Genomic DNA, 15,035 nt, shown 5'->3' on the forward strand with positions numbered 1-15,035 from the left:
ACAAAAGAGTTAAAACTAGTACAACCAATATTTAGAAGCCCTGGGAAAACAAAAATGGTATTTGCCTGGCATCAAAGAGAGGCGTAGGTGCCTGAGGAGGGCATTGCAAAGATAAGGTGCCACAATCAAGAAGGCCTCTCTTCAGTCACCACCCATGTAACCTCTGTTTATTCTCTAAGAAGTCTCAGGTTCTCCTCGTGAATATATAAAAGCTGGTGAGTGTAATTGAGCTGTTCCTTGTAGAAGCTTTTGACAAGCCTACTTCCCTTTGTGACAAGTCTTTCTCCTCAGTAGTGCTCTAAAATCGAGGGTAAAAAAAGCTATCACATGTAAGCTTATGGAGTTACAAGTGTTCTGTAAACCATGTGAGGGGTTAACTTCATTCTTGCATGGTTTATGTTTTTGAATCCTGGTTCAGCAATGTGTATTACAAAGCAAGAGTGACTACTCAGAATTCCTTCAGTTACAAAACTAGTATGTGCTAAGTGAGAAATGCCTTACTAAATCAGATCATGGTCAGCTAGTCCGGCATTCCTGGCAAAAAGCCTACACTTAGCAGGTGCTATGTGGGCTGCTAGTGGACCATGATGTTTTTTCTTTCAGTTTAATTAAACTTACAAAAAAAAACCAAAGAGAAAAATCATAGAAATGTCAAATGCATTACAAATATTAGATAACTATAATTAAATAAATATGGCAAAGCACAGTCTTATCTTCTGCCCACCTGTCCTGTAAAATATCATCTTTATTTCCTAAGGGTCTGTGATTATCTGACAGGACCTTGCTAGGCTTACTCTTTGGGGCCCATTAGCACAATCCTGGGAAATGGAAAGTAATATTAGTTAGAATTAAGTGAGCATGGGCAGAGTGCTGCTCCTTCACCACTGAGTCACTACTACTAGATCTTTATGCATCTCAGATTTGGGGAATGAATTTTGGGGCAGACTTCCAGGCTGGTTTGAATCCTGATATAGCATAGAAAAAGAACTATTTAAGTCAGGGGTGGGCAGAAGTTAGATCTCCAGAAGTCTGGGGCTTCAACTTCCAGAAGGAAGTTGTCAGGAGGTTGTAGTCCCAAATATCTGGCGATATACTTTCTACCAACTTGAGCACGCTCCGGGAGACAGCGCAGGACAGGAAGGCCTGGCGTGCTATGGTCCATGGGGTCACGAAGAGTGGGACACGACTGAACAATACTTTCTACCCACCCCTGATCTACGCAACTTCATGCCCAGCAGGTTGCTTTCATAACACCAATTGTGGATAAGCTGCTCCATGTCTTTGATCAGTTTAGGGTGTGGGTAGGGAGAGGAGGTGCAGCTTGTGACTGATAGTGTTGGTCAGGGTTGGAGACAATGGTAGGCATGGTCAAGCAAGTGCCAAGAACACACCCCAGCAGGGGTCTGTTGACAAGAACCCCCTGGAATTGCTGCTCACCACCATTGCAACCTGCTTGTTTACCTGCCTCTCCCTCAGAGAAAAGTTGTGGTGAGAAGGAGCAGCAGTAGATACCACTGCCGACTTGCTCGCTGGCTCTCTGCTTGTCAAGCCAGCAAGGATGAGAAAGGGGAGGAGGAGCAAGAGCAGCTGGTGACAATGGGGGTGAGAAGACTCCCTGAGGGGGGCCATTGAGGGTGCCTTACCCAAGGGCCCTCCAAAAACTGGAGCCAGCCCTGGTGTTGGGGAGTCAAAGCTCGAGCACTTGCAGCGCCCAGTCAGCTTGGAAAGAAAGCAGCAAGAGGCGCTCTGAGGTAGAAGAAGCTATGAAAGGCACGGCATCCTTTTCTCTCCTGGGAGCAGCAGGCGCGGGCTTCGCAGTGGGGGAGGGGAAGGCTGGACTGCCCGTGGCTTGAAGATGACCTTGTTGGGAGAAGAGGAGAGGGAAGGGTAGGGGGAACAGCCAGCCGAGACACCAAAATAGGAGGTGCCGCCTCACTCGACCCCAGCTGCTCTTTCTATAGCTTATAGCTGGCAAGCAGCGAAGAGAAGCCGTATCTCTTCCAAAGATGGTCAAAGGGGCTGCTACGAGCTTGAGGAAGGCCAGAAGGCTTAGCCCTTCTCCGTTCCTTCCTGGAAAGAGCAGCAGCAAGTGCAATAGCTGCTCCATTGCTGCTCTTGTTCGCGCCTCTCCCCGCGTCTCTGAACTTGGGGTGGGGTGGAATTGGCGCTTACTGCCTAACAGCCATGCTACTGCATGCATGAAGGCGGGCGGGAGAGCGGCGCAGCGCGGCGCCGTAGGTCAGGCAAAGTTTGCAACCTGCTGCAAGCGCGGCGCCGGCCTCGACCACTGCGCGTTGGTTGGACCCGGATCTCGTCGATTCTTCTGAGACTAACAGAGCAAGCCTATTTATGCCTACTCAGAAGGAAGCCTCACTGAGTTCAGTGGGACCTATTCCCAGGTGAGTGGGCATAGCATTGCAGCCGAAGCTTGCCATCCTATCTGTATTTACCTGGGAGTAAACTCTATTGAACTCAACGGTGCTTGAGTAGACATGCCTAGGCTTGCATTGTAAGGCGAGGGCTGCCCGGGAAAAGAGAACCGAGCAAGAGCTGCACACCGGAAAGGGCCTCGCAAGTCCTTGCCCCGTGCGTGTGCACCCCACTCCCACAGCCTGCCCTTAATTCTCAGAGAAGGGGAGCAAATGCCTACTTGCGGTGACTCCATGTGACTGGCTCCACATGGAGGGAGCAGCCGGGGAGGCGTTTCCACAATACCCTGCGACCAATCTCAGGCTGCCTGTTAGAATATGTGTGGTTGGGGGCTTGCCTCTTCGCAATTGCCTTCGATTGCCAGGGTCGTCGTCCGACCTTCCTTTGTTTTCATTCCGTTTGAAAGCTGACCCGCCCGGCGCTTTCCCTTCTTGGTAAAGCGAAAGTCTGCGTCTTCCCGTCAACCTGTTTGGACAGCAGGTGGGTCTTTAGCAAATGAGGCGAGCGGCGGGGGGAGGTTGTCTGTCACTGGGATACGGTGAGGATTTGTTGTCAACACCGCCTTGTCAGCACTGTCGGGCGGGGAAAATGAGGCAGTTGGATTATTTGTGCCAGGGTTTGCTTATCCACCTGACGAACAGTACCTAGAATAGCCCCCGGACCGCCACTGGTTCATGCGTATCAGCCTTTGAAAAGGCTCCACAGCGTCATCAACAAGGGCATTTTATTATTCCAGAACGCAAGACCCCCCTCAGAGCTCTACGGAGCAAAGGTCACCAGTTTATCGTTTTCGTTTTGTTGAAATGTTATTATGTTGCCCTGCCCTGCTGGCTTTGTGCGCGTGCCACGTTTGAAAGCGGGAATCGTGAAAGGACACATTCTGCTCCGCTGCTCACCATAGCACCAATAGGGGTCGTGCAATAGTACCGCTGTGCACTGATTGTATGTTAGCGATGTGCCACGTGATCCTAAGCAGGTTTGATTAGAACTAGGTCTCATTACATTAAATGGGGCTTGGGCTGCAATCTCATACCCACATACCTGAGAATACGGGTGTGAGCCTATGCATGTTTAAGGCAGACAAAAATCGCACAACTCCCAGTATTTCCGAGCCGGCAAGTCTAAATAAACATACATAGACTTTCACCCTAAATCTTATTGAACTTAGTGGGGCTTACTTTTGAGTAGACTTGTATGGAGATTATACTACTTAGTAGCAGTGCAATCATATGCATATCTACTCAGAGGTAAGCCACATTGAGTTAAATGGGGTTTGCTCCCAGGTAATTGTGTATAGGGTTGCAGCCTAAGTGTGTTTAGGATTGCAGTGTTAATTAATTTTATACAATGGGTTGGATCTGGATTTAGGCGTGTGCAACTGGGTTGGTAGAAACGAACTTCCTGGCTCCCTCCTCCTCATGACAGCTCCTCAGCCCCTACACAGAAGGTTAGGGGACTCTGCTGAAAGGAGTAGATTCAGGGCTGGCCCTACCATGAGGCAGAGTGAGGCAGTAGCCTCAGGCAGCAAATGTTGGTGTCATAAATGGGCAGCAAGTTGTTAGTTATTTACATTGTTATTGTATTTCTACTACCATGGAAAGGGAGAGATGCTTATCACATTTTCTTCCACATGTACCAAAATAATTCAGCTAACTTTGGGTACTATGCACCTTAATTTGGGTGGGTGAAGGGCTACCATTTGCTGCTGTGCCTCAGGCAGCAAAATATTTTGGGCCGGCCCTGAGTAGGTTGTGGTGTGGGGGGCTTATGTAGAAGAGGAGATCCCTCAGGTGGATGTACTTTCAATAAATGGAACTCTGCCCATGCAAAGAGCCTCTGCCCAATTTTCATGGATCCCCCATTCTCCCTGCGTCACTGCTTCTCCCACTGAAAGGGCCACATGGCCCTTTGTGAAGCATTTTCAGGGGGCTGGAGAAGTTGCTTCCCTCAGAGGGCGGGAAGCAGCAGCTGGACAATGCGTAGGCATTTCCGACTTCCCAGCTCTGACACCCCCCCCAGAATGCCCCGTTTTTGCCATTCCACGCTCCTCTTCAGAGCACAGGGCCATTCTGCGCTGCCTATGAGGCAGTGCGGGAGGGGGTGGAGGTCAGTTCTCAGGGAACTGACCTATCCTATGGCCGTCTAGCTGCTGAGTAGCAGCCATAGGATTGCTCCCTAAATTGATTTGTAAATGAATGTGTTTGTACATTCTTTTACTAGGAGATAGTTGGCCTTTCCAGCTATGATTGATAATAGTGTGTTTTGACAAAATCCTAACCACTCTTACTAAGGAGTAAGTCCTATTCATGGAAAAGGTGGGTTTTGAAGAGGGATTTGAAGGAAGTAAGAATGGTGGCATCATATTCTTGCACCAGGGATAGTGAGAAAGAAAGGGGTGTTTGAGAGAGCAACAAGAGACCTTCGGATGGCTGATGGTGGTGGAGCTGGACAAGCAGAGGTCAGTGGCACATATATGTCATTACACAGGAGTGGAGAGATGGAGGAGGGGGGCAAGGCCGTGGAGGGCTTTAAGGATGAGAAGTATCACCCTTGAGTGTTGTATTTTGAAATGTGCTCTTTACCTGACAAATAAACTCTGCCATCATATATTTGGGAGTACATCCCATTGAAATCGATAGGACTTACTTCTGAGTGAACATGTGTCGGAATGGGCTTTATGAATTTCATTGCCTTACCATTTCTAATATTTTATTGCAGTAATGGCATTGACCAAGCAGGAGGAATATACCTATATATACAAAGACCTCTCTCATCCTGTGGAGTTCTTGGATGCATTCAGAACGTTCTACCTTGAAGGTTTATTCACTGATATTACACTACAGTGTGCAACGGGTGTGACTTTCCATTGCCATAAAGCTGTATTAGCTGCTTGCAGCAACTATTTCAAAGCCATGTTCACCTCTGACATGAAAGAAAAGTCGAAAAACCAGATCAAACTTTCTGGGCTCAGTCCCACAGTACTGGAACCCTTGGTGATGTATGCATACACATCGGAGATTCAAATAACAAAGAGAAATGTTCAAAGCCTCCTCCAAGCTGCAGATCTCCTTCAGTTTACTTCAGTTAAAAAAGCCTGTGAACAGTTTCTGATAAGGCACTTAGACATTGACAACTGCCTAGGGATGCACTCCTTTGCAGAATACCATGTCTGTTCAGAGCTAGAGAAGGAATCTAGGAGGATATTATTATCTAGATTTGACGAAGTGTGGAGGCAGGAAGAATTTCTGGAAATCAGCAGTGAGAAACTCCAGTTTATTCTCTCCAGAAAAAATCTCGGCATTTGGAAAGAGGCAGCAGTAGAGCCCATTATTAAGTGGATAGCCTATGATGTGGACAAAAGAACTGAGTACATTTATGATCTCCTACGCTGTCTTGAAATAGCTTTAGATGAAATGTATTTGAGGTCAGCCCTAACCTTGCACAAGAAACGTTGGTTAAATGAAAACAAGATCAGGTCTCTAATACACAATGCACTAAGTCCCAATCCAAAAGCAGTTTCTACACGGTCTACAGCCGCTATGTATGTGATTGGAGGGTATTATTGGCACCCATTATCTGAGGTGCATGTATGGGATCCAATAACCAATGCTTGGATCCAGGGAGCAGATATGCCAGACCATGCAAGGGAAAGTTATGCAGTTACTAGTCTGGGACCCAACATTTATGTGACGGGGGGTTATAGAACAGACAATATAGAAGCTCTTGATATAATGTGGATATACAACTGTGAAGCTGATGAATGGATTGAAGGCTGCCCTATGCTTAATGCAAGGTATTACCACTGTGCAGTTACCTTGAGTGGCTGTATCTATGCTTTAGGTGGTTACAGAAAAGGGGCTCCAGCTGAAGAAGCAGAATTATATGATCCTTTAAAAAAGAAGTGGGCCCCTATTGCAAACATGATTAAAGGTATGTGACATAATGCATGTTTCATGTATGGTGATGATGATTTTTGCACTTGCCTTTTAAATATCCAGGAATAATCTAAAGACGCTACCTTATTTCCCTCCCCTCCCCCCGGTTGTGCACACTTTATTTTTCTTCAGGGTTTAAAACACAAATGGGGAATGTGTGGCTTCCCAGATATTGTTGGACTGAAGCTCCCATCATCCCTCAGGATTGGCTATGCTGGCTATGGTTGATGTGAGCTGCCAGCCAACAACATCTGGAGGACCACTTATTCCCTACTCCAGATTCAAAAGGCAGTCTAATTAAAACATTGCAACCTCATGGTAATGAAAGGAAGTGTATGAAATGTAAATTAGAGCATATAGTGAAAAGTTGTGTTTGATTGCAACAATATTCAGGTAAAATGCAGTCCTAAACTTTGGTTGCTTAGGGTGCAATCCTATGCATGTAGAACTTTTTTCTTTGTAAAGAAGAGAAACTGTTTTCTTTCTAAACAACTCCCAGCATTCTCCAGGAAGCAAGGCTGGCTTGGGCATGCTGGGAGTTGTAGGACTTTTTTCTGCCTAAACATGCAAAGCATTGCGCCCTTAAGCTATTTTCCATATAAAGAACATTAGTTATGTTTATTAGTTTGTCGTAATAAATTATACATAACATATTTAAGACTGATAAGGGTTTGGGATATTATTCCATGTGTATACCTGGAAAAAAGAGAGCCTTCTGCTAGTAAGTATTAAATGGTTTGCAGTTTTTCTGTGGTCTTCTGTCTCAATAAAAATATCGTGAAGACTATAAACTTGTGCACTTTTAACAAGACTAGATCGGCAAAAAATATTGCTATACCTACTTTGTTTCTTTAAGCACTGCAAAACTAGAGCTGTATAATCAAATACAAACAGTACACAAATCTTGTAAGTTTTTAACATAAACCAGAACAATATCAGTTGTTTATTGCATTAGTGTGGTTACATTTGTCAGGATTCGTTTATTTATTTATTTGTTTGTTTGTTTATTTATTTATTTATTTCATTTCTATACCGCCCAATAGCCAAAGCTCTCTGGGCGGTTCACAAAAATTAAATCCAAGCAACGCACAATAAAACAATTTAAAATATACAGAAAATTAAAACCACAATATAACAATACAACCACAATAAAACCTAGCAGCAGTGCAGGAGTTTAAAATACAGATTTAAAACAGCAAAGATAAAAATTTAGAAAGCTAAAATGCTAAAATGCCTGGGAAAATAAAAAGGTCTTCACCTGGCGCCGAAAGGAATACAATGTAGGCGCCAGGCGAACTTCACTAGGGAGCTCATTCCAGAGCCGGGGTGCCACAGCAGAAAAAGCCCTCCTCCTAGTAGCCACCCGCCTCACTTCCTTTGGCAGGGGCTCACGGAGAAGGGCCGCTGATGATGATCTTAAGGTCCGGGCAGGCACATATGGGAGGAGGCGATCCTTCAGGTAACCTGGCCCCAAGCCATTAAGGGCTTTGAATGTTAACACCAGCACTTTGAATCGGGCCCAGAAATGGACTGGCAGCCAGTGCAGCTGGAAAAGTACTGGCGTAATATGAGCTCGCAGGCCAGTCCCTGTTAACAATCTTGCTGCCCTATTTTGGACCAGCTGAAGTTTCCGGACTGTTTTCAAAGGCAGCCCCACATATAACGCATTGCAGTAATCCAGATGAGAAGTTATCAGAGCATGGATAACTGTAGCAAGGCTATCTCTGTCCAGATAAGGGCGTAGTTGGTATACCAGCCTAAGCTGATAAAAAGTGCTCCGTGCCACTGAGTTCACCTGTGCCTCAAGTGACAGTTCTGGATCCAAGAGCACCCCCAAACTACGAACCTGATCCTTTAGGGGGAGTGCAACCCCCTCCAGAACAGGTTGAATATCACCTAGCTGGGCAGACGAACCACCCACTAACAGTACCTCCGTCTTGTCTGGATTGAGTTTCAGTTTATTAGCCCTCATCCAGTCCATTACCATGCCCAGGCACTGATTCAGAACAGTCACTGCCTCACCTGGTTTTGATGTAAAAGAGAGGTAGAGCTGGGTGTCATCTGCATATTGATGGCACCTCAGCCCACACCTCCGGATAACCTCCCCCAGCGGTTTCATGTAGATGTTAAACAGCATGGGGGATAAAATAGAGCCCTGTGGAACCCCATGGCACAATTGCCATGGCACAGAGCAGTAATCCCCCAGCACCACCTTCTGGAATCGGCCATCCAAGTAGGAGCGGAACCACTGTAGTGCAGTGCCTCCTACTCCCAACCCAGACAACCTATCCAGAAGGATACCATGGTCGATGGTATCGAAAGCCGCTGAGAGGTCCAGGAGAATCAATAGGGTCATGTCCCTCTCCCCTGTTTTGCCCCACTTTACTTCAAACGCTGAAACATGCACAGACAAGAGGCTTCAGTCTACAGCTTTTAATCCATTACTTCACAGGGTCATACAGATGCAAATTCCTAGTGACTCTCAGTCTACAAGGAATGCCTTCAGGGGATTCAAAAGGTAATTATGAGAAGGTGATCTCAGGAGCCTAAATTAAGAGTGGGGAGGTCCCTCTCTCTCGTGAGGCCTCTAAGCACAGCTTTTCATGCAAGACCAATCCGGTAGACCATCTTAAGTTCCGCCCCTGCCTTCTCTCTCTTTGCTCTGCTCCTGGCATCTATTAGATCAGACTCCCCAAACCCCGCCTCCCCCTGTTCACTCCCGGGTGGTAGGAGGGGGAAGAGGGACCCTTATCCTCAGCCAGCTGGACATTTGTAACCTGAGAAGCTGGCCTAATCATGTCTGGACCAGCCTGGGAAAACATCTCCCCCATGTCCGGCAGTTCTCCTTCAGAATCTGAACTACTATCTAGGGATGTACGAAAGTTCCGCCACGGATCTTGGGGAGGCCGAATACCAGCGCATTTGGCCCCCCGAAATCGGTGGTGGAATGGCCCGCCCCCCCCTGGACTGGACTTACCTTGGGCGGATCTTCCTGGCGGCGGTTCGGCGGTGACAGCTGGTCTTCCAACCGGCTGCCGCTGCAGCCATTTCCAGGTTTAAAAAAAAAAAAAAAGTGATAGGCTACGTAAAGATTTACGTAGCCTATCACGGCTGACTTAAAAAAAAAAACGCGTTTTTTGTTTTTTTTTTAAAGTCAGCCGTGATAGGCTATGTAAACATTTATGTAGCCTATCACGGCTGACTGCAGGGACGCAAACGGCGGCGGCTACAGCCGCCGCCATTTGCGTCCCTGCTAGCCAGCGGCTGGATGTCCGGCTGCTGGCGGAGCTGGCCGGCGGCTCCGCAGAATCTCTGCAGAGCACAGCCGGCCAGCCAGGATTCCGGGGGGGGAGGAACGGAGCCCCTCCCCCCCCGTCCAGGATTCCAGGGAGAGGGGCAGAGCGCCTTCCCCCCCACCATCAGCATAATCCCCGAAAGGTAAGTGGTTTTCGTACATCCCTACTGCTATCCCACTCCCTGCATTCAGAAACACACCTGACAATATTGATATTTCAGGCTGTCTTTAGTATATACTTTATTATGAATATATTTTAAATCCTGAATATGTATTTTTGTATTTATATTTGTTATATCTATATATTACTAATTACTTACTAATTGATTACAAATTCATTACTATTTATGTAATTGTATAATTACATTTATAAAATTAGTTGTAGGAGGGAGCAAACCTATGGCCGCTAGACAGCGGCTAGATGGCCAGAGGATATCTGGGTTTTCGGGAACCGACCTCGGAACCTGTGCTCCAAGGTCAGTTCCTGGGGAACTGACCTCCCCCCACTTCTGCGCTGCCTCCAAAACAGCATGGAACAGCCCCATGCTCCGTGCTCACAAGAGGAATGCGGAGTGGCTGAAAAGGGGCGTTTCGGGGCAGGCGGAAATGCCTGTACAACACATCCAATGTGTCGTACAGTAGCCTCCTACCCCGTTCTACCCTCCCGCAGCTAGACAGCCACAATTGGCTGTCTAGCCAAAAATGCAGGGCAGGAGAAGCACGGAGGGAACGATCCCCTCCATGCTTCTCCTGCCCTGCATTGGATAGGTGGTTGCCTCCGAGTTCGGAGGTGGCCGCCTATCTGAATAGGATTGTGCCCTTAGTAACCTATTGATGGAAATTATGGTGAATATTATTCTCTTTTTGGAAGCCTTTCACAAAGTCAGTATTACTAAACAGGGGTTGGAAATGCCACAGCTTGTGTCCTGAACGAAGTAATCTATGTCACCGGAGGTCACTATGGCTATCGGGGAAGCTGCACTTATGACAAAGTTCAAAGCTACCACTCTGATACTAATGAATGGAACATAATCACCACCAGTCCATATCCAGGTAAGGTTTACTTTTTCTTATCAGTTTGAGTAATCACATTCCAAACACAGCAATTTGTCTGTCTTTCTCCATCAAAAATCCCTGAAACCACTCTACTGATTTGCACCAACATGTCGTGCTGTCATTCAAAAGCCCATGGCCTATTGCCAATCCCTGATGCCAGCCCTGAGTATTGTTATCACCTGGCACCTGCCAAGGTCCCCACCCCAGTAAAGTACCCACTGCTGACTCCCTGAGCTGCTGCCGCCTCCTCCTCCTCACCTGTTGCTGCCTGTTCACCTGTCCACTCTAAGCAGGAAAGTAGTGACAAGAGGGCTATGTGTTGCCCATCTGTTTTAGAATGGTTAACCTCAAAGTGATACTGAAAAAGATGAAGTATCCCTTCTACTGTCTGAAGTCCTCTACAATTTACTCAGTTGAACTTGAAGCCAATGGGACTGCTAGATCTGCTCTAGAATAGATATGTTGGAAATTACAGTCCACGAGAACATGGCTCAGATATGCACAGCAGCTGAAGATGGTAAATGCCCGAAGAATCTGAGTACTCAGTGCAGAAGCTGGTGTAGCATTAAACTATAACTAGGGATAGAGAGAGAAAACGAAAATGGTCTGCATGTTTTTCTTAATCTGACAATAGGTAACTACTCTACATTGCAATAATTGAGAGGACCTGTTATGCTTGGCTTTTCTGTTCACATAACATTTTAAGGAGTTGCTTTTCTGGAGAATACATGTATTTACAGGTTATCAGGTAATCTCCCTTATCTCAATAAAGCAGAATATCCTCACAAACCAGAATCCATTCCAAAAACCCCTGAAGTCAATGGAGAAACATTAATTCAGTGCTTTGGGTTATGATCCCTAATCCTCTTGTCCTATTGCATTTCTACCAAATGAAAGGCCACTGCTTTTTAGTTCTTCATATGGTTATTCAATGTTTTAAGTAATTTATCTGTTCTCCCTATAGAATATGGATTGTGTTCTATTGCACTGGAAAGCGATCTATATCTTGTGGGTGGACAAACTACAATCACAGATTGCTATGATCCAGAGCAAAATGTGTGGAAACAGAAGGCTGATATGATAGAAAGAAGAATGGAGTGTGGGGCAGTTGTCATGAATGGATACATCTATGTAACAGGGGGCTATTCCTCTTCCAAAGGATCATATTTGCAGAACATTGAGAAATATGATCCTGAATGCAATAAATGGGAAATTGTAGGCAATCTTCCCAGTGCTATGCGTTCACATGGCTGTGTCTGTGTGTACAATGTGTAAGTAGGAGAATACCATTTCTAGGACAAGAAAGTAATACATAGGGGAGCATAGAACAGGAGGAAAATGACCTACCAATAATTAGGTAACACCGCACAATTTGGCTTTTATTGACTATACCTACTGCACAACCTAAAATTAAGTTGCAGTTCAAAGACTACCACATTTTGGTACTTTTCAGCTCTCTGCTTTACTAGGGACCCGTGTATTACGAATACTACTAAGGCCAGATCAAAATAACTGCTGGGTTTTCTATTTCCGAACGTTGAGAAGCCATTGGTGTGTGTGTGTGTGAGACTGTGCTCTGTTGAAGATCTTTTTTCACCAAGCATGGTCTAACCTAATTAAGTCTGTGTAATGCCTCTTCCATTCCATTTCAAGATTACAAACTATAGACTTGAGCTTTTCATTATGCCCAGACAGCATTCAACATCTTTTTGTCTTTCCAACTCTGTCATTGGTGTCTTTTGAAGGTTGTTTTGCTTAACATCCATCCTGAAAATAGTTCAGCTGAACTCTGTAGGTTGGCCATTACTTTTCAACCTTCTTAGCTGGTCCTAATAAGTGATTATGCTACTGTTGCTTTTGGATGTTTTTTCCCCCTAATGAACCAACATGCCTACCTGCAATTTGTGTCTACCGTATCTATACTACAAGTTGCTCCCATATATGAATTTAAGTGATACTTGAGTTACCAGTGCACATGAATAATATCACTATAAGATATAGGTGTGGGTACTACAGCACATAGGAGGTTTGGCAGTATACATGGTTGTTTCTGAATGGGCAGAAGTTTGTGTTCTATTGCGTTGTGACTGACCAATGGATGCACTGTAAACTTGAATTATGTGGTCTTGAGAAACGTTGGACTGGAATACTACTAATGGATTATTTTTTCATACTTGTAAATTACTTTTGCAGATCACATTTATGTTTCAGATTAACATTTATTTAATGTTTATTTAATGATTTTTAAAAGATTTTATTTAACAATTGTGGTCAAGACCACTGAAGATAACTAGATACTTACAATATGTTGTATTTTCTTAACTTGGCTTACATAGTACCATTAAAAAGAATTTTTATCTGTTGTCCTAAATGTATAGTACTGGGATATAGAATATGTAATTTTGAGATGTATCATTGGAAATTTTCTTTTTGCTTCTTTACTAAAATCGAATTCATGTAGTCTAAGTTCCTCACTGCTTTGTAGTCTCCAAAATGTCTGAAAGCATAAAAATTCTAAGCTAGTTTATTATCTCATCACTTATCTGCAGTTATCTATATAGTTAAAAAACCAGTGGTTTCTACTTAAAACTGTAACAAACAACTTCACAGGGCTTCAAGAGGTTTAACCCATGAACTTTATTAGGTGAGGTTTCTCAGGAGATATCCTGACTACCTCTGTTTCAAACATCATGTGTGAATGCATCCTACAGATTAGAATTAGTATTTATGAATTGGAGTCATAGTATAGGAGTTGAACTAATGCCTTTCAGATCTAAATATCATCAGCCTAAATGTCTAGGATCCTACTGTCCTAGGTAGGAGTTTGGAAGTAAATGGTACTGAAATAAATAGAACTTACTTTTAAGTGTTTTAGGCTGAGGTGCTATAGCCTATTTGGATAGTTCTGCTCTTTTCAGTAGGCTGTTTAATCTGCAGATATGTGAACACTTTGACATCAGGGCAATAATGTCAATGAGCAAATACCTCACAAAATAAGAATTATAACTATTTTTGGTTCAAAAATACTGGCACAGTTGTATATCCTTTACAAGGTTAAAAAAAAACCCTGTGAAATCTCGCTATTTCCCACTTCCCAAAAGTTGCTTCACCAACACAAATACCAGGAAAGGGGTATCACCAACAGGTTTGTCACTGTAGGTTCATGATAGTGGTGCAAGCAGAGACACTAGTGTAAATGTTTACAATCAGAGTGCAACTGTTCCAGTCATGACACCTTTGAAATTAGTGTTAGAAGTATACCTTGAACATTTTATTTGTAGAAGTGGAAATGAAATAGGGCACTATCCAATTCAGCACTAACATAAATTACATTGCGCTAGCATAAGTGACCTCTAGCACAATGCCAGTGGTGTTTGCTTGCACAAGTTTGCCAGGGAAACCTGCCGCATCAGCAAATGCTATTGGATTGCTCTAGAGGTCAGTTGCGCTAGCGCGATGAGATTTACGTTAGCACTAGTGCCAAATTGGATATTGCCCTTGGAACATATGTATGTATAGTTTTTAGATTCTCATAACAATTGCTGTATTACTGTTTCACTGTAGTTTAATTTAGAATAAATGTGTTGTGCACTTGACAACATTTATGTCAATGCTGATTTAATTTTTGCGATAAATCCTGATTTAAACAAAGTGCTGGAAACTTAAGAAATGTGCTATATGTGTAATTCTTTTTCAAAATATGCTAATTTACTTTGAAAAATAAAGCTTAATCTAATTTATGGCAGCTTTGCCTTGAAAACAATGGACTTGTGAATGTATTTTTTGGATCAAGAGGAAAGAATGCTGTTACCCTGAAGTAACCTTAACACATTTTTCTCAACTGTTTCAACAGTAAGAGATCAATCATGTTTGACTGATCCAAACAAGGCAACACTAACCCCCAGATGAAGAGCAGGGCTATAAGAGTGTTGTTTAATCATTATGTATGGGTCAAATGTTGCCACGCATCTTCATACACACGCATGACTAGAGCATATACGCATGTCACAAGCAATGCAGGTCTATGGAGGCTTTAAACCAGAGGTGTGGTGCACACAATAGACATATGCACTACATTCTTATTCAAACAAGGAATAGATATATCTAAGTTGGGGAAATTATCTCACTTTAACTAATTCGCTTTAAAAGTCCAAGTGCATAGACCTTATTTTCTTACAGATTTTGTATTCAAAAACATGCACATTCTTTACAAAAAAAGATGTAGTGGGCACCCTTCTCTCTGAGTGGATATTTTGGACTCACTGGAGACTTTAGGGTGCAATTCTACAGGTGATGCCTGTAAGCCTCCAAACTCGGAG

General features: G+C 44.2%; 2 protein-coding genes across 2 annotated transcripts in view; one reads left to right on the forward strand and one right to left on the reverse strand.

Annotated features, from left to right (window-relative positions):
- CFAP210 (cilia and flagella associated protein 210) overlaps positions 1-2,867 on the reverse strand; it is a 32,447-nt gene extending 29,580 nt beyond the window's left edge. The window contains exon 1 of the mRNA XM_084812412.1: positions 2,651-2,867. The gene's annotated coding sequence lies outside the window, so the exon portion shown is untranslated. The remainder of the gene's footprint in view (positions 1-2,650) is intronic.
- KLHL23 (kelch like family member 23) lies at positions 1,570-14,472 on the forward strand. Its single transcript, XM_084812420.1, has 4 exons — positions 1,570-1,751; positions 5,149-6,360; positions 10,561-10,713; positions 11,681-14,472. The coding sequence occupies exons 2-4, from the start codon at positions 5,151-5,153 to the stop codon at positions 11,989-11,991; spliced, it is 1,674 nt and encodes a 557-aa protein (XP_084668546.1). The 5' UTR covers positions 1,570-1,751; positions 5,149-5,150; the 3' UTR covers positions 11,992-14,472.
- The last annotated feature ends 563 nt before the right edge of the window (positions 14,473-15,035 follow it).

This window comes from Heloderma suspectum, chromosome 1 (genome assembly GCF_057233095.1).
Source record: "Heloderma suspectum isolate Gila_16-S chromosome 1, 16-S_ref, whole genome shotgun sequence".
NCBI lineage: Eukaryota > Metazoa > Chordata > Lepidosauria > Squamata > Helodermatidae > Heloderma > Heloderma suspectum.